The sequence below is a fragment of the Rhinoderma darwinii genome, chromosome 2, assembly GCF_050947455.1.
Source record: "Rhinoderma darwinii isolate aRhiDar2 chromosome 2, aRhiDar2.hap1, whole genome shotgun sequence".
Taxonomy (NCBI): Eukaryota; Metazoa; Chordata; class Amphibia; order Anura; family Rhinodermatidae; genus Rhinoderma; species Rhinoderma darwinii.
Genome location: NC_134688.1, coordinates 289,346,742 through 289,370,749, shown reverse-complemented (window position 1 = coordinate 289,370,749; position 24,008 = coordinate 289,346,742). Strand labels below are relative to the sequence as shown.

The following is a 24,008-nucleotide window of genomic DNA, read 5'->3' as shown; positions in this document are numbered from 1 at the left end:
GTGAGTATAGCGTTTTGCAACAATCTAAGAAAATGACTAAGGAAAAATAAATGTAGAAATAAGCTAGGGGAAAGATTTAAAAAAGAAAGCATCAATTTGTCAATCTGCTAGAATTTTAGCAAGAAAATATGGATAGTTTAGCTCTTACTCCTCTCCATCTTTGGCTAGCACATCTCAAAAGAGATGAGGGTTGGTTGGACTGGTCTGTAGACAAACCAGTGAGCAAACTAATTACTAAATATTCGGTAAGTCAGATAAAACATATGAATCATGTGGTATATATGCAAATGTACTTACTTTCTTGCCTATCTGATTTCAAACTTTTCCCGCTGTACTTGTGGTCTCTATGGAAAGATTAATTTTATTTAAATTAACAAAAATTAGGACAAAGTCTTAACCAGACAACTAGTGAAATTAATACAAGCAGGATAATTAAATTCAAGAGAATGGCAAAAAATGAAATATTGCTCACTTAGGACCAACGCCATTTCTTTAGGCAGCTACTCTGTGAAATAATCATAGATGATCAGGCTAATAGAACCTTCTGTTGATCATCGGTTATCGTCCGGAAAATGTAGTATTACACGTTGACAATTCAAGTCAACGGGTTGCCATGAAATACATGCTCATGTGGAGCCAATAGTGAGGGCCGTTTTATGCAGCATCTCCCTGTCCTGGCCAATAGAATGAAGGTCCCAAGGGGAATAAATAATTATCTAGACGATTCAAAAGGCTGTAAGGGTTCTTAGCTTGGTCCTTGTTCTACGTTCATACAACACTGGCATCTTTGGGGCTCAAATCATGCCATCCTCAAGGCAGGTATGTGTTTACGCTCTCCCGATGCCACTTCAGCACACTATTGCATACTGAGATTGTCAGTAATAAACCCGGGTTCCAATAACTTTTCATGCATAGTGACACGTATTCTCTCTGGGTTAATACCTATCGACAGCCTGAATTGTCTAACATTCTTCAGTAGCCCGTATATACGTTCAGACGAATGTGGTAATAGGTGATGGATTTGCTGCCTAAAGTTTGTATCTAGAAAGCATATATGGTCAGTTTTGCTCTACATTTAAAGTGCACCTCATATGAGCAATAGTATATTTTTCTTTGTACCATTGGAACAGGTTTTGTTTACATTATTGTATCATTTTTATTTAACATCTATTCCAGGCTTTGTCCCCTGATGAATCTGTGTATGTGCAGTAGAAACGCGTTAAGGCCTCGTTTACATCTGCGTTGGAGGCTCTATTAGGAGCCTCTGTCGCAGATCCGGCAAAAAAAATACAGAAAACAATAGCATTGTTACTGACAAATCACGAACACCCCAACGAAACCCACTAGGCTTTCCACACACGAGCGTGTTCAGTCTGTCATATACGATCCGCATGTCAGCCGCATTTCCCGGACCGAACACTGTTCAGGGAGCCGGGCTACTAGCATCATAGTTATGTATAACGCTGTGAGTCACTGCCTCCCCGTGGGATTGTCCCGTACTTAAAATAAGTATTCCCACAGGGAGGCAGGGACACCTAGCGTCATACATAACTATGATGCTAGTAGCCCGGCTCCATGAACCGTGTGTGTGGGTAGCCTTAAAGTTAATAGGTTCCGTCGGCCGCCAGTGTTGTCTGTCATACAACGAAATCAGCACTTCCGGTATTTTTGTTGTTCTGCTCCTCTGACTGAGCGGAATGGAAACACCGACGTAAGTGTGAACCCTACCTTAGATTTTCCTATAGGATTTGTCTTTAATATCTCATCATTATGGTCGCCTGCTAGACAACCACAATGGTTACAGTTGTTTTGGTGTATGTGCCCTTTTCATTAAATTGTTTTACTCCGGTCCTATTTTTCACCTATTTTTTTGTGCCTTTATTTGATAACCTGTAGGACAATCCTAGGATCGCAATTGTACGAAAAAGAACAAGAAAAAGGGTAAAAAAAACAAAAACAAACAAACTTGAGTTTGTAAGTCTATATCCTCAAAAAAAACAAACATCTTGTTTGACAAATAACATTTAAATATACACCCCCAGAGCAATTTTCCAGTTCAACGTTACTGTTTTTACATTTAACACAGCACAGTGCACAACAGTTTTCTCACACGTAAGCTGAAAAGTATATGGTTAACCTCTTTCCGATGAGAAAACCAGTGAGCATTACCAGTTAGGCTACAGTCAGACTAGCGCTTTTCCTACATTTCTTGTCCGTGTGCATTACGTATTGGCATCAGCGTGCTTTGCGTTTATCACATTCATGCAAGAACTTAATTTAAAAAAAAAAAAAAAAAAATGTACTTCTCTGCTTTTCAATGTATTCGATGCGAGAAAAACTGACAGCACACGGATGACGTCCGTGGCTTTCACAAACCCATAGACTTCAATGGGTGACAATATAGTACAGCGAGATTCACGCAACGGACACACGTAGCGTGAAATACCCACTGCATTGCATGGGTCCGTGTGCTGTGTGATTTCAATATTTACATACAGGTGATATGCCAACACGATCCTTATGACAAATCTACGCTCACCTTGAACGAGGGTGTCTACAGACTAACGTCACTCTGCGGCCCCTCTCGGCCTCCTTTGAATGTGGAGGACGCTTTTCGGCAGGAGTGTCTCCATTTTCCAGGCTAGGAGGGACAAGGCCAGCAGCACCGACATCTATAAAGGAAACAAAACATCAGATTTATGGTACGACAGCTCTGGCGGGGCTATTGCTAGCCTTTAGTTATAAAGCATAGTGCAAGCAGTCTCTGTACAGTCATGCAAATTAAAAAAACACAATATTAGGAGCAAGCATTTAAACATTTAGCAGTGTCACCGTCTCGCATTTACCAGATCTATTATGTCCAAACCCTGCTTTGACAACCTTTGGACTTGTTTAGCGCTTTTGTGTCCCTCTCTACATTTTTTCCTAGGTTTTTCCTCCCCCTATTTCCTCTACTCTTCTCTCCCCTGCTGGCTCTCTGCTCCTGCCTCTATCCTCCTTTCTCTCTTTCCTGTTATCTGTATCTCAGTATCCAGCAGAGTGGTGTATATATAATGTCTCCCTTCTCCACATACTGACACAAGTCCTCACCTCAGGGCTGCATGCTCTCCCCCTCCTCTCTCCAACTTAATCCCATGATCTCCTCACGCCTCTCCTCAAGGCTTCATGCGCTCTCCCTGCATCCACCGCTCTCCCTGCATCCACCGCTTTCCAATCTATAACTCACCTTCGCCTACAATACCTATACACCTCTCTAGAAGCCGTGTCCTTCATCCTCATTCTTTAGTTCTTTTCCTATACCTAACAATGCATTCCACAAGCCATTATACTGAATTATGTCCCCCCTAGAAGTGGGCGCTACCCCAATGCCAACCTTTCCTATGTGCCTTAATTATGGTTGTGCCAAAAAAGGTTTATATGAGCATGTGTGTGCCTGTGGCCTCATTGCACCTGCCTATTTAAGGGTTTCTTTACCTCTACAAAACCAGTGCTTTCACAAACAATATGCACACATTTAGAAACACACCTAGCTGATTTTGAAGCATTCTCCGAAACACTTAGCCTTATTCAGACGAACGTATAATACGCCCGTGCTACGTGCGTGATTTTCACGCGCGTCACACGGACCTATGTTAGTCAATGGGGCCGTTCAGAATGTCAGCAATTTTTACGCAGCGTATATCATACGCTGCGTAAAGCTCACGACATGTCCTATATTTGTCAATTTTTCTCGCATCACATTGGTCAATAGGTGCGTGAAAACCGCGCACGGCACACGGACGCACTTCCGTGTGCCGCGCGTGATGCGCGCTACAGTAGTTAAAACTATGAATGAAAACAGAAAAGCACCACATGCGAAAATCACGCAGTCACGCATAATATACTCATGACACACGGAGCTTTTGTGGACCTCTTGCGCGCACAAAATGCTGCGTTTTTTGAGCGCGCAAAATGCACACGTTCGCGTGAATCCGGCCTTAAAACGTTTATCATTAGAGAAGAGCAAGCATAACCATTCGCCACACCAAAAATTATCATGATCTAAGTAGTACACTATGCCCCAAAACCCGCCATAATTTAGTATGTACTAAAGAAATGCTAAGGTTCAAGATAACTTTCTTAAGATTTACTCCACACTAGATCCAAAGTGTTAGCTAGATGGGCAAAATCACATGTAATAAATACATGAGCAGCTTACATCACTTTCTATCCAAAATAAGGCTCCGTTCACATCTGCATCAGGGCTCCGTTTTGACGTTCCGTCTGAGCTTTCCATCAGAACAAAGCCCTGACTGAAACAAACGGAAACCATAGGTTTCGGTTTGCATCACCATTGATTTCAATTGTGACGGATCCGGTGCAAATGATTTCAGCTTGTCTCCGTTGTGCAGGGGTTCCGTCTTTTTGACTGAGTCAATACCGTAGTCGGCTACGGTACAGAACACAACGAGGAATGGTATTCAAGGTAAAGACAAGGGTGTAAGAAATAAATCAGGGAGATATGCGATGTCAATAAAAATGGACCTAAAAGAACTGGGTATATGCCAACCTAAAATAACAAGGCAGGGGAATACATCGGAGAGCCAGGGATTTGGGGAGAAGATAGAACCAAAAATTAATAAAACAACAGCAGCGCAAAAGTGCGCATACCGAGTAACTTGTAGACAGAAAGTTATGGATTACAATCCCCAGCCCAAAAACACCAATCATGGCCATGAGTTGACAGATTTTAGTCTGGACTAATTGTAAACCAGGTCATAGGACACCTCGTGAGCAGTCTCTGGCGGTGCCCATCTTTATAGTCTTATAGGCATTTATAGCTGGAGGTCAAACACCACTAACGGGCTGTCTAGTCCCAACATCACACAGAGGGGTGGTTAAAGGAAACGTGAACTTAATGAAAATGATCTAACGTTGCAAAATATTAATGCACGGTAAACGTGCCCTGAGCAAATGAATGCACCTTGAACATAGGCTGACATTGGCAAATCATTCGCAGCAAATAGGTTCTCGGCATATACCTATATAGTCAGACATCAGGAAGTGAGCTTGTGTCACAGCTGAGTGTGTGTGGGGGAGGGTAGAGGGCAGACAGATGGTGCAGTGATAAGAGGAGGGAGCAGGCATTGGATTCCAGGCACAGGACTAATTATAGCTGCCCTCCTCCCAGAATGCTTTGAGGCAGAAAGCACTCAGCCAGGGAACCACATCCTGGCAAAGCATTCCCTTTCCAGCCAGAAAGCCCTGCAGACCTTGGCATTTTGACTAACCTCTTTCTTGCCTGAGAGCAGCATGTGACAGTATAACCCTTTCTGCACCAATGACATCTCTCTGCCCAAAATGAAAACCCAATTTGCTAGTTGTCACGCAAACATATATTTTGTGTTGCTGAATAAGGTCAGCGAGGCCATTCACAAAATATACGATGTGGCCGGTGGAATACGCAAGGAGGAAATCAGGTGTGTGCGAGATTAGAATATACATATATACAATCCCATCAGAGGGAAAGACTTTCCCACTTTCCAGGTAGATTTTCACTAGTATAGTGAATACAATGAAACTGGTCTACAAGACATTGGCCCTCGCTCGTCATATATTGGCAATTTTATGGGCACCCACAAGTTATTGGTAAGCGATGGCATGGCAGCCAATGCAGAGAAATGTGTTCTTCCCAGCAGATGTCTCTCTTTACTTCTTTTCCCACTACAAAGAGCTGCACACTAACTCCTTCCTTCCCTCCCTTTCTCCTGTCTGTCCTGTCTCCTCTGTCTCTCTCATCCTTTATTTATCTGCTTCCTCCTGTGTGCACAGATTAGCTGCTCCCCGCTGGATCCAGGATCTGTCAGACAGGCAGATAAAATACACAGCTACAAACAGAGAGGGGGTGTGCAGATACTCAGCATCATTATACAGCTCAGCGTGTGCATTTTCTCTACAGATACTCAGTGCCACTCTCTGTTCTAACAGGATGCCGCTCTACCGGGCGTTACATGTGGTAGGGCAGAGGGAGCAGGAGCATGTTGCCTGGATACCGAATGTGGAAGTGGGTCATGCAGCAGTGGGGACACGGTGACATCCGAACGGGGAGTGCTCACCATTAACCCATGTAGTGCCAGGGACCTGTTGTATTGGGGACGCACTCAGCAGGAGTACAAACCAGGGCCTTCAGGTATAAATACAGCCACATAAAAGGGTAAGATATTCAGCAAAATATTACTGAGATCACTCCGTTCTACATAGGGGAAAAAAAAAAAAGTTCAGAATTAAAGAAGTTGGGAGCAAACTCTATAACAGACAGCAGACCACTGTACACACTCCATTCAGTGCTTGCTGCTTATTCTTCAGATCCAAATGATCAAGACAACACCTAGATATTGTAGGAGTAGCAGTGTTTCCCTATTACTCCGGCCAATCACAGTCACTCACCCAAGTATAGAAAATGTGAGCGCGCGCACACACACACACACACTACACACACACACACACACACACACTATATACATACACAGACTATATACACACCACAGCCTAGACGTGTTGGTTGGATAACACAATTAATAAAGTTAAAAGGTAGCGGCATTAGAAGATCCCTTTTAATTATTTAATACAGTTCTCATTGACGTGTCATACAGGCTTCACTACGATTCAAGTTACAACAAATTTAAGAACTGTTGTGCAAATGTTACAAAAATGTTAACAAAAAACTATGTCATGATCTTTTGCAGTTTGATACTAAAACAAGTGAGTTCCTCAAATGATCCATGCCCCCATACTATACCCATCACACTATATTATATAGGGGGGGGGTGTCACATATAGTACAAGGTGTGGAGAGCATCTGTAAGAGACTATTGATTTTCCGTTCCAATTCTAGAGCAGCTAAGTGAATTTTTTTTTCCAGACATTGTACATCTATGGACACATTATGTGTGCAGGAAGCTTTTATTCTGAGCGGTCTCTGGCTGGAAGGTGACAAGGTCACATTATCCCCAGAGCTGACAGTGACATCATATGACAAGGGAGGGGTGTTTTCTTACTTACCAAGGTGCTGGTTACCATAGGTACGGAGCTCAGCAAGGAAAGTGTTACTACATTGCTGTGCTCTGCAGGGAGCTCTGCTTGCAAAGCTCCACAGATCTAAGGCAGGACAGATTGCAATGAGCCGGCGGACAGGAAGGGGTTACACATTGCCACACTGCAGTGAATGGTCTCTCACAGCCTGACCCCTCTCAGTATAATCAGTTCAGTGATTCGGACTCTGACGGCTAGAGATGGCTATGCTGCTGGAGCTTTCTAAATACAGAGCAGATGGGCCCCAGTATAGCGGACTTGGCCAGTGATCGCTGATACAGAGAACAAAGCCATGGAAGCGCATTTCTCAAAACAGACTTTATAGCATTTTAACGGCTAAAGTGGTCATCTTAATCACAAGCCACCGGCAAATTTACAGATCCCATTAAAGCCCACAAACATACAGTAGTTAATAACCAAACAATAGTATATGACGTCTCACATGTAAAAATTGAAATACACGCGCGCGCACAAACGTTTATCTCCCATTAATAATATAGCGCCATCTGTTCAAAGAGCACGGTCAGCAGATTGCAGCCACGGACATCACTATCTATCTTAAGCTGGCCATACACTAGAGATTGTATACGACCAAAAAGGCAGATTCAGATAATTTTTTTTTGCTGACTGCCAAAGACCGGTATCTGTGGAAAAAGTAGATCTGCCGTGTTGGATTTTTTCCATCTGTTGTCAGGTTACAGTCCTTGGAAAAACGTTTTGTTTTTTTGGCCACACAACAGATCTACATCCCATCAATAGAAGCCCAGACAGGCCACAGATAGATTGTGGACTTGTGGTTTTAAACAGTGGCGAGTCGTTCAGACGACAACCTTCACAGACCAACAAGTAATTCAGAAACGGCCTTCTAAAATTCCTTAAGTGGGAGCTTCATCTACTCAGACACATACACCAGGAGCAATTTTATATGAAGACAACTGATTTATGTTTTTGGAGTGTGGGAGGAAACTAAAGTACCCTGACAAATCCAATGCGAACACCAAGAAAACAAACTGCATGCAGATGTTGCCTGGATCACTCTGGTTCATTATTTTATACATACGTTTTTTCCTTTTAATTTAAGATATGTAACCACACAGACGTAATAGTAGATCATTATTAACTATATCAGACCCCACCCGTCAGAAACGATTGTCAATTCTTTTTTTTATATAATGCAGTAGCGGTCACTTAAATCAGGACTAACTAAAGTGACGAAGGGTCCTTTTACACGCGCCGATATATTGCCTGTAACAAGCACCAATCGACGGTAAAGGAAGACTATCCGTGCTTGTTTACTTTCATTTTCACGTAGCAATTAACGTGAGGGTGTTTATGCCATCGATCGCTCATACACTCCGTTTTTGTGATGGAATCAATAGCACAGAAACCTGCGCTATTGATTCCGTTGAAAAAACGGAAACCTGTCAGAACAGTGACAAACGGAAACCATTAGCAATGTTTCCGTCACCATTGATATCAATGAAGATGTGGTTTCCGTTTGACTTTCCGTTGCGGAGTTCCAAGACGGAAACCTCAGACGGAACCACTGAACAGAAAGTGAACGCTGTTGTGAACCGGCCCTTACTTTGTACAAAACAATGGATCTGCCAGGATCATGTTATTCGACAGGACAGAAAAAATAGTTTCCGTTTGACCTGATTAAAAAAACAAAAAACAAAAAACAAAAACAGATCTTCACAAAAACAGTAAAATGGAGACAAACTAACACTTTTAACCATGATGGAAGCACGATTGAAAACCTATGAATCCATTAAAAAGGATAGCCAGACGTGGCATGAACCTAGCTGAAGATGGACAATCTAATTTTCCTCAGATGCAGGCAGAAGCTAGAGCTAATTTTATAGGATGGATAGCCCAGGTATCTTTTTGGAAGGTGTGAGAAAACCTATGCGAAGATGGACAAATCCAAAACGATGTGGCTATGTAAACCTTTGAACGCTTTTTTTTATTTTAATAAAACAATGTATCATGGTGTTTAATGCAACTGAATTGTTTTTTATTAAAAAAATCTTGCGCTGAAACCCGAATCCGTCAGGCCAGCGGGACTGACTGCTCCGATGACAGCGGGGCCTGTGTGTCAGATCCACCTGTTATCGATCACATCGAAGTTATAACAGCTGGATCCTGCGTCAGAGACATGAAGGAACCGCTGTCACTGAACCCATCAGTCCTGCAGACCTATGTATTCAGGATACATAGAAGCTGTATCTCAAAACGTAAAACATTTTTTTTTAATAACAATTAAAAAGTTGCATTAAACACCAGGATACATTTATTTTTTTTTTTTTAACAAAGCAAAGTGTTCAAAAGGTTTACATAGCCTTTAAAGGGGTTTACCACCTTCTGACAACTGATTACCTATCCGCCGGATAGGTCATCAGTACAGGATCTGTAACCCGGGCCCTGAACAGATCAACTGGTCCGATGCCTCCGTGAACTGAACGCACATACCGGAAGCAGTTGCCTCCAGCCACGGAACAGCGGCCGAGCTGCAATACTGTAGCTCTGCTCCTATTCAAGTGAATAGGAGTGGACCTGCAGCACGGCCGCTATGCTATGTACAGAGCAAACTGCTTCTGGCTTCGGACATAGCATTATGTGCCATAACATCCAGTGCCCGCAGGCCACTGGAGCGACTTAACGTTCGGGGTCCGGATGTTGGACCCGCTCAGATGATATACTGATGACCTATCCGGTGGATAGGTCATCAGCTGTCAGAAGGTGGACAACCCCTTTAAGTCTCATCCAATAAGTCATCTTTCTAGCATGCTGAAAGGGAAGCCAGCTCTCATGCAAATGCATCTAGGAGGCACATAGACACCAAATTCTATTTAAAAAGACACTAAAAATATTTTTTACTCCAGTATCATGAAGAATAAACCGAAAACAATGCCACCATATAAATTTACATGAAACAGTTCACGAAACCAGAGATTGGCATTTTAAAAACTTATTTACCAAAATTAAATTAGAAAAGCAGGACTAAAATGGGTTGTCCTGTTTGGAAAACCAATTTTCAAATACCCTAAAAGGGCATTCTGAGTCCAATGTCCCCTCCTCATCTGCACGACCGCATTGAGATTTCTGCGCAGAGCATGTGCCCTAATGCTTCATAAATAAATCTATAGGAGTTACGCAAACAGCCGAGTGCTGGATGGGCCACCGCAATATTCAAACTCAGAGGGACTCAATACCCCCGGTTTGAGCAATCAAACACTTATCTATCCTGTAAATATCACTATGGCCCTTGCAGTCAGCTGATGGGCATGTGTGCCAGGGGTTGGGCCTCTCAGATAGGCCAAAAGGGTGGGCCATAAATATTACTGTCCCAGAATATCCCTTAAACCTCTTAACTACTGCATGTACATGTGTTTATATCAAGTGGTCAGCGACTTGATTATCCGAGCACCATGTTGTAACGTCAGGATGAGCGTCCCATTCTGCGTCTGCACTGCTTACCACTGGGACCTGGTAGATTGTGTGAGCAGTTGGTTCTGATACTTTCCACAATACAAAGTCTTCTCATCAATTAGAAGCTGGTATGGCAGGTCCAGATAAAGAGGAACAATTTTTTTTAATATAAAAAGTAGAATAATAAAAGTAGAAAATTAATAAAATGAACATTAGTGGACCATGTATGTAGCCCTAGCCCTACCCACAAGTACCGTAAACACCACATTACGTATTAATCAGACAGTGGTCAATTAATTTTTGTAACCATTTCAGGGACACTGAGCAATGAAATGTTATAGGAAGGCCTTCAGTGCGTATGTAGTGCATCTTTCTCATGCGTTCTTTCTAGCCAAAACAGAAGTTAGGTTTTGGCTATAAAAAAAAAGATCCAAAACAGAAAAAATTATAAAATTTGCACTGTATGAAAAATGCTTTAGGTTCAAAGGGATGGGGCTTGAATATTTCTGCCGGTCATTGGAGCGTTTTTCAGGATTATGGATCTCACTTTAAGTAAACTCATTTTATATATCTATGAACAATTAGGGCTATTGCAGTTTTTTTGGTGTCGTTTTTGACACGCAAGCGCTTCTTCCGAAAAAGTGAAATACGCTTTCTTCTCGCAGCTTCGTCTCCAACCTCCCATTGAAATGGGAGGCAGAGAAAGCGCTCAATGGCCGTGGCCGAAAAATGCAGCAAAAACAGGTGCAAAGGAAGAGCAGGCAGGGTAAGATTTTTCTGCCTGCAAAAACCTGTGTGAACATACCCTTACACGTTTGCAACAACACCATTATAGATTCTGAAAATGTTATTAAATTAAAACATATCTGAAAGGCCCTTTAACATAGGCCAATTATCAGGCAAACAAGCTCGGATAGCATGCACGTTCTTGATCATTGCCCTGTGTAAACAGGGCAACGATCAGCAAACGAATGAGCAAACGCTCTTACGTCAGCTGATTGTATCGTTTATGCAGCCAAAAAAAACTGTCGTCAGCACATCTCCCTGTATAAACAGTAAGATGTGCTGCAGACATGGTAGAAATGTATGGGGACGAGCGATCGTAGTAACGAGTGCTCGTCCTCAAACATATTTTTGTGAAACGAGCAAACAAGCGCCAATTAATGAGTGGTCTCGTTGAGCGGCGTTCGTTTACACGGCCCACGTCCGGCCATGTAAGAGGACCCTTAGGCTCTATTCCAGTGGTGGTCCACCGATATATACCGACCATTATCACGGAAAAACAGCTGCCCCATATGAATTTGTCTTAAAGGTGGCCACACATCAGGCATATGAGGTCCACATATGGCCCCCGGGCTGCCAGGTGAGCACCACTGCTTTGTTCACACCAAGTTTATTGGCTACATCAGAAGGATGCATCTAGTTAGGAAAAAAGTATCCATTCCAGACGTATCCTGTGAGGTTCCCAAAAGAGGTCTATGATAATGCCAACCGAATAGCCACAGTAATGATATGTGATTAAATCTAGAATTTCCTATCTTGTCCTTGAATGTGCGTTAGGCTGTGTCCACATCAGTGTTGCTTTCCGTTCATCAGTTCCATTCAACCTTTCCATCGGAGGAACTGATGAACGGAAAGCCGAACCGAAACTATAGCTTCCGTTTGCATTACCATTGATTTCAATGGTGATGCTTCCGTTGCAGTTGGATTCCGTTGCAGTTGGTTTCCGTTTGTTTCTGTTCCATAAAGGTTCCGTTTTCTTCATGGAAACAATAACGTAGTCGACTGTGCTATTGTTTCCGTGAAAAAAAAAACCACTTTACAGAACAGAAACAAACAGAAACCAACTGCAACGGAAGCATCATTGAAATTAATGGTAATGCAAATGGAAGCTTTAGTTTCGGTTCGGCTCTCCGTTCATCGGTTCCTCCGACAAAGGTTGAACGGAACCGATGAACGGAAACCAAACGCTGATGTGAACAGGTCCTTAACCATGTCTTCGTGCCCTGTTATTATGTTTCTGGGTAACGAGCCTCAAATTGAAAACGAACACGTAATAGTTGGTCTTGGAGTTTGATTTTCCGTAAATTAAACTATTCACATCAAGCACATCTATGGGTTAAAAGTCCTAGCCATAGTTTTGCAGGACCCATTTCCAAAAACCCCGTTTTCCTGTACTACTCATTGCATACTCTATGACCACTGGGTAATTAACGAAAGGTGACATTTATTTATCTATCGAGATACAACTGCAATAGGCTCTATGCAACTTCCCTTCTCTCTGTCTGAATAAGCCATCGTACGATCAGTGACGTCACTTAGTGCTAGCGAAAATGCTCTATTTTTTGGGTTTAGTGAGAACACCATCGGCTGGGCTGCTCTCGGATTATACTAAAGAACTATATGCGACTGCCTTAGCAACTTTGAGCCACTAGAAAAACGACCTGGGTCTCCATGCGGAACTCAAAGTTACTACACATAATCAAAACACAAGATTAGTGTAGAGTGTGAATACTGGAACTACAAATTTGTGTTTGAACAGTTGTAGAACTTTGAGGAATGGAGGACACTCTATGGGGGAATTTATTAAGACCGGTATTTCATAAGCCAGTCTTCTTAGACTGAAAAGTTGGAGTAGACTCAGACACCTTTATTAAGAGGCAAGCTTCTTAATAAAGGTGTCGCATGTTTCAACCGGGCTGTGCGTCACAATCGTGTTGCAACGGCCATAGCCATGCACCAAAAAATCCTTCCCTTTGTCCAAAAAATACAAAACAAGAAACACACTCACCTCAACGCTCCTCTTCTTCATACATCTAGCGCCGCTCATACACGTACCTGATGCCGGGCAGCGTCAGGGTCTTATATGTGACGTAGCACTTCAATTTCATCAAAGCTGTGTGGCATACAATGTCCTGAAGCTGCCCGGCATCAGGTCCTTGTATGAGCTCTGCTGGAGTGATAAGGGAGCCGAAAGGGAGAAGAGGGGCGGTTCGGTAAGCATAATTTATTTTTCTATTTTATTTAACAGTCGAATGGAAGGGGCGTGGGGGGTAGTCTGGTCAGGGGTTGGCAAGGCAGGGCCCCATAGAGTGAAATCTATACCAGTCAGGAGCTGGCGTCGATTTCCACTATCATTTTTGCCCGTTTTCTGTCAAATTATAAAATTTGTCGGGCCACCTGTTCACAAGGTAATGCCCGACTTCCAACAGAAGTGGCGAGGGTGGTGCAAATAGGACCTTTTGCGACTTTTCTACGCTAGAAAACGGCCATAGGAAGGTTGGTAAATCACCCCTAATGTCGAAGTGAAGAGACTGGGTTGCATAGGCTACCTGGGTGGTGTTGTAGTACTACTCTCCTTATATTTGAAAATTAAGGTGTATTAAGAATAAATAATTTCCATATCATCTTTCCTGGAAGGGATGTTACACAACAGCAGACCTTACATCATATAATCCACAAGCCAATTAAAATTGGCGTCACTGGGAATTTCAGAAAGTTGTACCCGTGATTATTCATTTGTATCAAACAAGATTTGCAGAAATTTGGCAGAAACTTTTGCTGATCATACCGTTTGTTACCTGGCATTTGAAACTGGTCTTTGTTCAACTCAAGAACCCCAAATTGGATAAACCACAACTCCTGCAGATGGTGCACCATTGAGTGTCTAACACGGACCCGCAGAAAGCAAGTTAGCAATACAGCACACCGACTAGGACTATACCCTAGCAGTAAGAAGAATCATTTTGACAGGACGAAGAGCTCTCCACGAAACAGTGTTCAGTATAGAGTATGCAAGCCTTGTGTAGGGACAGAGGTCAACATACATTTCTGTATAGCATGCAATTCAAAGAATAAAAACGGCAAAATCACCGCACTGAATAATATACAAATACGTAGTAACTAAAGTGTAAATAATGACCAATCAGATCATAGATACGTGCTCAGTAATGGACTGTACATTATACTCACAACGTATTTGCTTTAAATACCAGCTGGTCAGATTCAATGAAGTTACAAATGTGACAAAAGCCGGCAAACACAAGTACATTTATGTTTAGGAACATGTTCCATTAGCTGAATAGTGTTTTGCAACTGTAAGGCGGGATTCACAAATAGCGTTTTGCTGAATTTTTCATGGCTTTTCAATTGCATTTCTGTCGCAGCGTGTTTTTTTTAATGCCTTTTTAGTGAAGCCAGATGTGACAAAGTCTATAGTACAATATCAAGTGTACTACACACAACTATGTTTTGATTTGTGCCGTTTTTGATGCAATATTGTTGTCAGTGGCGTTTTTTTTCATCCAAACGCAGAATGCTCTGGGTATGGCGTTTTTCCCCGTAGGCTTCTCTATAGGACTTCAAAAACGGCAAAAGAAAGCAATTACAAAATAGCACCAGATGAGAAAATACACAAAAATGCGGAGGAGGCCAAAGGCTATGTTCGGAGTTGACAGAAAGAATTGTGCTGCATGCAGCGCTATTTTTCACATCAAAACAGACACCACAACGAAAGACATTATAAGACAATTGGGTCCATCACGCACTTTCGTGTCCTAAAATGAGTACACCGTCCCTAACAAATTAGAATATATTTACAGAGCTTTTTGGTTCCAATATGGTGGCTGGCTTGGTTTCGGCCTATTTGGAGAATTACCTATTTATATGTTCTCACTTGACCATGCTAACAACCTGATAGCTGCGGTGATTCACAGGACACGTTCTAAGTAGGGGTGTGAAAGGATAGGAGTTTCTGCAGTGTGATTACCTAAGGCTACATTCACACGTGCGTAAAATCTGTCCGTGTTCGTTGCGCTTTGCATCAGTGTGCTTTGCGAGGGGCATATGTTTTTCTCGAACTCGCAAAAACTTCGTGTCTTATGCATCAATTACATTGAGAAAAAAAAAAAGCACAGCGCATGGATGTGCATCCGTGTGTTGTCCGTGGTTTTCACACACCCATTAACTTCAATGGGCGGCTAGGTGCGTGAAAACACTAAGACATGCAGTGAGTTTGACGCAACGGAAACTCGCCGCTTGAAAACTCACGCATGTGTGAAACGCCCCATTGCAATCAATGGGGCCGTATGCTGTGCTTTATTTCAACGCAGCGCACACGGACGAGATTCATGCTCATGTGAATGAGCACGAAGGTTAAATATTTTTTCCTAAGCAGCATAAATTATACAGACCACTTTTTACTAATATACCCGATAAAGCAACGGTTTCCGAAGTACAGAGTACTGCGTCTCTCAGAACTTAAAAATAAAACGGATGCCTGCGGCCACAAGTAGGGGGTTTGATCCACGTACAGTTGTATACACACTTCTATACCATATACAGCTCTATGTGGATCTAAACAACCCATTAGTATTGTTGGTCGTGGAGACTTATGAGTGGGCAAATGGACTTTGCAACAAAAGTAACAGAGCACTTTTGTCTCATCAAGTAAATTATGAAAATGGCTGACCCAGTTAGATACCACTAATGTTAATCCACTCTATTATACGGTATTAACCTGCCCAACAACAGAACAACCGCTATTTTCTTTCCCTCTAAATCAGTGTAAGGAAAACTGTAATGCCCCATAGCCAACCCTATAGATCAGGTTTCTGATTTTGCTTGCTAGTCTGACATGTACCGACTGCGTTTGTAGCGATAACTGAAAACGTAAGAATGAATTAACACCATAAAAATGGAACCACTGTTCAAAACAGATAACTGAAGAACATATACCAAACATGTAACAGCAACATACTCACGCAGGAAAAACTTGTGCAGTCAAAGCGTTAGTGTTGCCCGTACTAACCAGTCAGATTCCAGCTTTCATTTTTCCACTGCAGATTAGAGAATGAGAAAAGTGATCTTATTGGTTGCTATTGGCAACACTGACACTTTGTCTGCACTAGTTTGTTATCCGAGGCCCCAAATATCAGCTGCTGCTCGATACAGCACCAGCCAAGGTGGACATGCAAGATATACTTGCTGCTGTTTATTACATGACTAATCATGGGCAGACTGCTTGGGTCATGTGTTAACAGTAACCCTAAGACATTTTTATAACGCCATCCTTATGAAATGCTTGCATGCCATAACATGCCATAACCTGTCATACTGGTACACCATTCGATGCAAATACTAGATATTAAGACGATTCATATGATGAAATATTCTGGCTATATAGCCACATCACCTTAAAGAATATTTACCTAAATATGCAACATTTTTTTATTTTATTTTTTTTATGCCCCCTTGAAACTTGTTTTTTTTTTTGTTTTTTTTTAAACAACCACAAACAAAGAAACCACAATAGCTGGCTATAAGAACACCACTAGGTGCAAATCGTGCAGTTTACCAATAAGCGAGAGGGTAAAGGTAGCGTTCCCAATGTAGTCGTGAAATGGTCCGCACTTACAGTGTTGCATGTAACTATTAGAGGAACCTTCACTTGCACCATGTAACGGAGTCGGGTTATCATCCCAGTATATGTGTAACACTATGCAGCATAACATGAGCATTAGCTTTGCACTGGGAGAAGGAACATAAAACGTACAATGAAGCTGAGTAATGTGCTCAGTACCGGTATATACTGCACCAAGAATAAGGGCCTCCCTCCAGGCATGGTGCTGAAGGTTATTCTAATGGATGTTGGATCTGAAACAGATCCAGGGACATCTGTTCCACCCTGTAATTATGGAGAGCCAAGAGGGAGAGAGACAGAGGGAAAGAGATTAGGAGGCAGGAAGATAAGGCCAAGGAGAGAGGGAGGAGAAGAGAATGCCCTCGGCCATACAGCCACAGAACACATACCTCACACATTTTACAGCTGGAAAATACCATCATTGTCCCTGCAGAATTCCTACCTCACCTGCAATACTCCCCCATCCTCCCGATCCCGTTGTCACTACTCTCCCAACAATCACACGTTATAAATCCCGCACAGTATCTCACCTGGCAGCACCGCACACCTCTCTATAGCATACTAATCTAGAAATACATGAGGACTTCTCACAGATATTCATCTGGTAGTTCTAAAGATTGGCAAAGTACTGTGAGGAGACTTTTTACAGCTGAAAACTGGTCATGGAAAGGAATAAACAAGCCTCTAATCTCACACCCCGCTTGTTCTTCTGCCCTAACACCACATGGCCATCTCTCCACCCCCTTCTAATCCAGCCTGGAGCAGAAGAGGGCAGAGCTGGGATTCCAGGCCTCCAGCCCTGGGGAGAGGGGGAGCAGAGAGAGGATACTGTCTTCTCAAACATATGTGAAGCAATGTCCAGAGAGAGGAAGGGAGGGGAGACAGGGACAAGGCGTAGAGAGAGAAAGGGGAGTTATAGGACTGACGGAAAGGACAAAATAAATTGGAAAACATGAATAGGCTGGGAGAGTGCAAAAGTGAGGGAAAAAAAAAAAAAGTATAAAAGGAGGTTAGGAAAGAGATAAAAAGATACGGTGAATGAAATAAACTTGGGAGAGATAAAAGAAGGAGAGAAGGGTGAGAGAAATAAGTGAGAAGATGAAAAACAGGGGAGCTTGGGGGTGGAATTCAAGACAGACAGGAGAGAATAAACAGAGCGAAGAGGGGGGTGGCAGAGAGGTTTAGGGAAGGGGGGGGGGGGGAGAGTGGGAGAGGAAGAGCAGAGGGAGGGAGACAGATCCGCCAAGACATTATCACCTCTTTCCAACATCTGAGACAGACCAGGAATAACCACACAGGAGGGAAACAGGGAGGAGGGGAGAAAGGCGCTGACACACTACACAGATCTATGTGGCACGGCATGGGTTATACCGCAGTGCTTGCTAAAGCACTATGGCCAGGAAGGGTCATGCTGCAAGGCTCCCAATGGGGATTTAAATTCCACACCATATGCCCTTGGTGATCTTACTGGGGGCTGGGGAGGGTTAAGCCAAGTAAACATGCAGAGGCGATAAAGCGGTTACCAAGGCCAGTAGAGTGAAAAAGGACAGTCCAGTTGCCTGGTAAGTAATGACCAGCTGAAAGCCAAGCTATTTCAGGGACAATGCAATGATTCTTTACATCCAGGGATGAGTACAGGTGGTGGCTAGCAGGGGTCCACATATGCAACATGATGACTACATCCAGGCTTATACATTACAAAATCAAAATAAAATCAGAAATCTTTAACACAGTGTACCATTTTTCAAGGGTTTGTACCGCAAACCGGACAATAAAAAGGGTGGGTTTCGTGTACATTTTTAATTAGTCAGTAGGGAGGTTTCCTGCAGTTTTGGGGGCATTCCTGGGCAGAACAGGACAGAACTTACAAGTATCCCATAATTTGGTATTAAAATTTTAAGTGTAAAAATCTTTGGAAAGGATCCCATTCTAGGAAACAGAACGACTCAATGAAAATATGGCCATATGTACGCAGTTTAAAGCAGGCCATACACAAGACAGCTCATTTAGCTGACCACTATTTCCGCCAACTCCACTGTATGCAAGGCCAAGCGCGCATGTTTATTTTAATGGGGAGTCAGGAAAGAGCCTCTGGGCCTATCTTTAGTGGGAACAAAAGATCGGCATTTTAAAAATCCACCCGTTTTCAGGGAGAAAACGGTAGGCCTAAAATCAGATCGTGAGTCTACCACGTCAATACTGGTGGGTCCAGACAACTTCTCTCATGTGTATGTCAAGCTTTAGGCTCCGTTCAAGAAACGTATATTTAGTGCCAAGGAGGGAATTGCACCACGGCCTGTGAAATAAGCAAAACCAGCTTTCGGAAATGATTTACTGATCTCAATCCCATCCTTGGCACTAAATATACGACTCATGCATGGAGCCATAATATGGCCGTGTGCATACATTTTGAAAGACATTCCATTAATATGCTCACGCAATGCTAAAGTTTCATAAAACATTTGGCATGTCAAAGTGACATGTCAGAAATTTTAATTGGTGAGGGTCTGGGTGCGGAAACCCCCTCCGATCACTAAAAGGAAGGGGCAGAAGTGCTCAGCTGAGCACGGTTCCCCACCGATCAAAACTTTTGACATGTCAATAAGACTAGTCAAAAGTTTTATGAAAGTTTACGAACGCATTAAATAAAAACCTAAAGGGGGTTTTCATATCAGGGCCATTTATTGCATATCCACAGGATATGCCATCAATGTCAAATAGAGGCGAGTCTCACCTCTGGGACCCTCACCTATCTCTAGAACGGGGCCCCCTAAACTTGGATCTATCATTTTCAACCATATAAGTAGAAAACAGCATAGCTCGCTGAGCTACGCGGTTTCCGAAACTTCTATAGAAGTGAATGGCAGTTACGGAAACAGCGTACCACACGTGTTATGCTGCTTCTGTAACTGCAATTCACTTCTATGGCAGTTACGGAAACAGCGTAGCCCAGCGAGCTATGCTGTTTTCTACTTTTATGGTCGGAAATTAGTGTCGCAGCAGGAGCAGAGAAAGATAGTACAGGATTTAGGGGGCCTAGTTCTAGAGATAGGTGCGGGTCCCAGAGGCGGGACACGCAACTATCTGACATTTATGGCATATCCTGTGGATATCCCCAAAAATGTCCCTAATGGGAAAACCCCTTTAAGTAATTCTAGTGTGCATCAATTAAGTGGATGATACTTCTCATCAGAACGCCCAGCTAGTAAAAGTATTAAAAACGCCCCGATGTACGCACATAATACACGCCCACTTGGACTTTTGCAAGCCTCATTTGCATAACTACAAAAATGGTCATAACTTGGCCAAAAATGCTCGTTTTTTAAAAATAAAAACGTTACTGTAATCTACATTGCAGCGCCGATCTGCTGCAATAGCAGATAGGGGTTGCAAAATCTGGTGACAGAGCCTCTTTAAGTTTCCTATGGCCCCATGCACACGACCGTATTTTTTCCCTCCCGTAAATACTGGCCGTAAATACGGGTCCCTTGTCATCCGTATTCCACCCGTATTTACGGACCTGTAAAAAAAAAAAAAAGGGGGACTGGAAATGTCAATCATGTCCAAACCCCTTAAAACGCTCAGACGCCATTTTCTCTGCTTCTCTTTATCCAAAAGAAATCCCCTGACGTCACCTAGCAACGCTCCCGTAATTACAGGTGCACACACGTAGCCACCCGTAATTACAGGAGCCCCATAAACTTCTATGGGCCTGCCCGTGCCGTAGTTACGGCCTAAAATAGGACATGTTCTATATTTTTCAACGGCCCGGGCACCTTACCATACGCAAACAGGAGGGTACCTGTGGCCAATAGAAGTCTATGGGCCCGTAATTACGGACGTTTTTACGGTCGTGTGCATGGGGCCTAAGAGATCATTTTTCCTCTGCTGCTTCTCACCAACCTGCCTCTAGCTGAACGAGCCTTAAAGGGGTTGTCCAAGCTTTGGGCTGTTTTTTTATACGGATGACCGGATAGGATATCAGACACCTGGACCCTGCACCGATCAGCTGCTCCGAGCACCGGAAACTATTCGGTGTCGGTAGCAGATGGCTCCGACCACTGCATAGCGGCCTGCAGCTCAAGTGCATAGGAGCAGACCTGCAATAACCCAGCACGACCGCTATACAGTGGTCGGAGCCATCTGCGTCCGACACTGCATGGCTTCCGGTGCTCGGAGCAGCTGATCGGTCCGGGGTCCAGGTATCGGTGCCCCCACTGGTGATATACGGATGACCTATCCTGTAGACACTCAGGAGCGTCTGGCAGACGTCGAATTATCCCATCAGGATTACATAGCACACTTACACTAAGCAATTATGACAAAGTCTTAGATAGGCCGATACGTCTGAAAATAATCACAATAATATAAAGGAATTTAATACATTATGAAGTACAAGAACCTATGTACGAATAAAAACGCATTTGGAATAAATACAAAATTGACTCATGTTTCATATTTGAGTGATGGGATTTTGTGCGTTTGTGATATTGTGGGGATTCCAACCCAAACCCTAACAGCACCAACATTCAACTTCAGTGCAGCTCATCTTACTAGTATACTATCCAGTGGATAGGTCATCAGTATAAAAAAAAACAGCTCCCATCCTGGACAGCACCTTCAACCACTGCTGTGCACTAGGAGAGCTAGAATGCTAAGGCCCCATGCACACGACCGTGCCCGTAAATACAACCCCCTAAGGTGCATGGGGCCTAAAGGCCATCCCTCTGATAAGCCACGTCCTCATCAATCTGTCAACTGAAAATTGAAGAGGAGGAATACCTGTGTTCTCATGAAGGGCATTTTACACGGGGTGATTATGGCTTGAAATATCGTACGATCGGCGTTATATCTCCCCGTGTAAACAGGCATCTGTTACACCTCATGCACACGACCGTTGTGTCACTCGGGCCGTTTTTGGCATCCGAGTGACACCCGATAGTCTTAACGGACCCATTCACTTTAGCGGGTGAATCGGGTCCGTGAAAAATGGTCCGAGTCTCAGATCCGGGGAAATATAGAACCTGTCTTTCCTACCTTTCCTCGGATCACTGATGGGACTCGGAAGGCACACACGGTCGTGTGCATGAGGCGTTAATCATTAGACAAGAGGAAAGTAAAGCACTCGAGAATGATTGAATTTACAAAGAAAGATACTATTATTGTTGCATGTCTTTTTAACATTAGCTACTTGTTTTTACCAATTTATCTTAACATGTAAAAGTATCCTAAGGTATCTACAAGACTGACACGGTCTGCATCAGGCGCGGACATACCATCGGTGCAGCCTGTGAACAGGGGCCCAGAAGGTAACGGGCCCACTGTTCCCTTATAGTAACATACTTTTGTCTGTCAGTTAGCATGTAAATGCCTGAGATTATGAATTTTATGGCTAACAATTACTGATGTTTTTTTTAGAGAGACGTAAGGGGACGATCTGTGATGAGATATTGGAGAGCAAAAAAAATCTATACTTAACCAGAAGTCTGTGTTCCTCCCTCCAGCGCAGCCCCCTGGGATGACATTTCATCCCATATGACCGCTGCAGCCAATTACAGGCTGTAGTGGCGGTCACATGGGATTAATAGTCATCCCAAAAGGCTGGCCTGGAAGACAGAGGGCCAGCCTCCTAGGCTGACGCTTCATCCCACGTGACCACCGCTGCAGCGGTCTCCTGGGATGAAATGTCATCCCAGGAGGACGGCCTGCTAGCAGGCCGGCTAAGTACTGCAGCAGACATTCCGGCGAAAAACCGCACCACAGTTTGGTGCGGTTTTTCGCCCGGAATACCGTGCGTCACACAGGGCAGATACGCGGTGTGCTTTTACGCAGCGTATCCGCCCCGTGTGAACTCAGGCCTGATTTACACGAGAATGTGCGTTTTGTATGATTCGCGGCTGCGAGATTTTCTCGCAGCCGCCATTATTATGACACTCCGTTTGGATGTTTGTAAACAGAAAAGCACGTGGTGCTTTTCTGTTTACATTCAGTTTGACTTCAATGGGTGCGTGATGCGCAAACAGCGCACAAAGAAAGGACGTCGTGATTTTTACGCAACGCACTCGCGCTGCGCAAAATTCACGCCGTCTGCACTGCCCCATAGCCTAATATAGGTGCGTACGACACGAGTGAAAAGCACGCGCGTATATTACACTCATGTAAATGATGCTTTACAAAGCTGCCTAAGGCAATAAACTTTATATGTACCTCAATTAGGTGCATTAATAGAAGTATGTTTACACAGAATACATATACACGCGTGGCAAGAAAGTAACAGCGGAAACTCAAATAAAAAAATCTCTGATCTATGATGAACTTTGAAGAAAAAAAAAAAAAAGCACCTTAAAGATTAAGTAGCACAATCTTATTGCGCCTCAAATTGTGCAAATGAAAACTAGAGTGTAGATATATTAACTTTAAAGCCCTATTCAGATGACAGGGATAATTGGCCGATAGCCGTTTTTTTTAATGACCATCACACGGCTGCATTAAAATCAATGCCTGTCTATGGGGCTATTCACACAGCCGCTTTTTTTAACGGACTGTGTGAACGCCACGGGAAAAAAAATAGGACCTGTCCTATTTTTGCCCGTTTTTCCAGATCCCTCAATAGATTCAAATCGGTAGTTTTTCACGGCCGATTTGACACCCGGTCGTGTGTATAAAGCCTTAAAGTTATGCACATACTGGACATGGAGGAAAAGCCAAAGCCACCATTGTGGATTTAAAACATACAGAGTGCGTGGCTTGAAATGAAATCTGTCTGAATGGTCAAAATTGTGTTGTTTTTTTTACTATAGTCAACCATTCAATCTTTGTTTTTACCTTCAACCCTTACAAATTTGAATTGCTTTTACTTGGTGTACCATCTAGTGCACAGCTTTAGAAATATAGTAAACTTAAAGGGGTTATCTCCCAGAATCGTCCGTTTCTCCTGAAATCCATGCACCCGCCTATATCACTAAAAGCCTATTGTTCCATGCCCTCAGAACACTTACTATGTGCTTTTTTTCTTTGCTTGTGGCATCCGGTTCTTCTGCCATGCTTGATGGATTCACTGTGTACACTGGGCGATCCTGCAGAG

At 43.2% G+C, this 24,008-nt stretch overlaps 1 protein-coding gene across 3 annotated transcripts in view; it reads right to left on the bottom strand.

The window, feature by feature from the left end:
• The window catches only part of AHDC1 (AT-hook DNA binding motif containing 1), an 81,485-nt gene that overhangs the window by 27,633 nt on the left and 29,844 nt on the right, over window positions 1-24,008 (bottom strand). For all 3 annotated transcript variants that reach the window (XM_075853435.1, XM_075853434.1, XM_075853436.1), the window contains exons 2-3: window positions 2,540-2,672; window positions 298-344 (exon numbers count right to left, since the gene is read on the bottom strand). In XM_075853435.1, coding sequence (XP_075709550.1) covers window positions 298-344; window positions 2,540-2,672 — 180 coding nt within the window. The remainder of the gene's footprint in view (window positions 1-297; window positions 345-2,539; window positions 2,673-24,008) is intronic.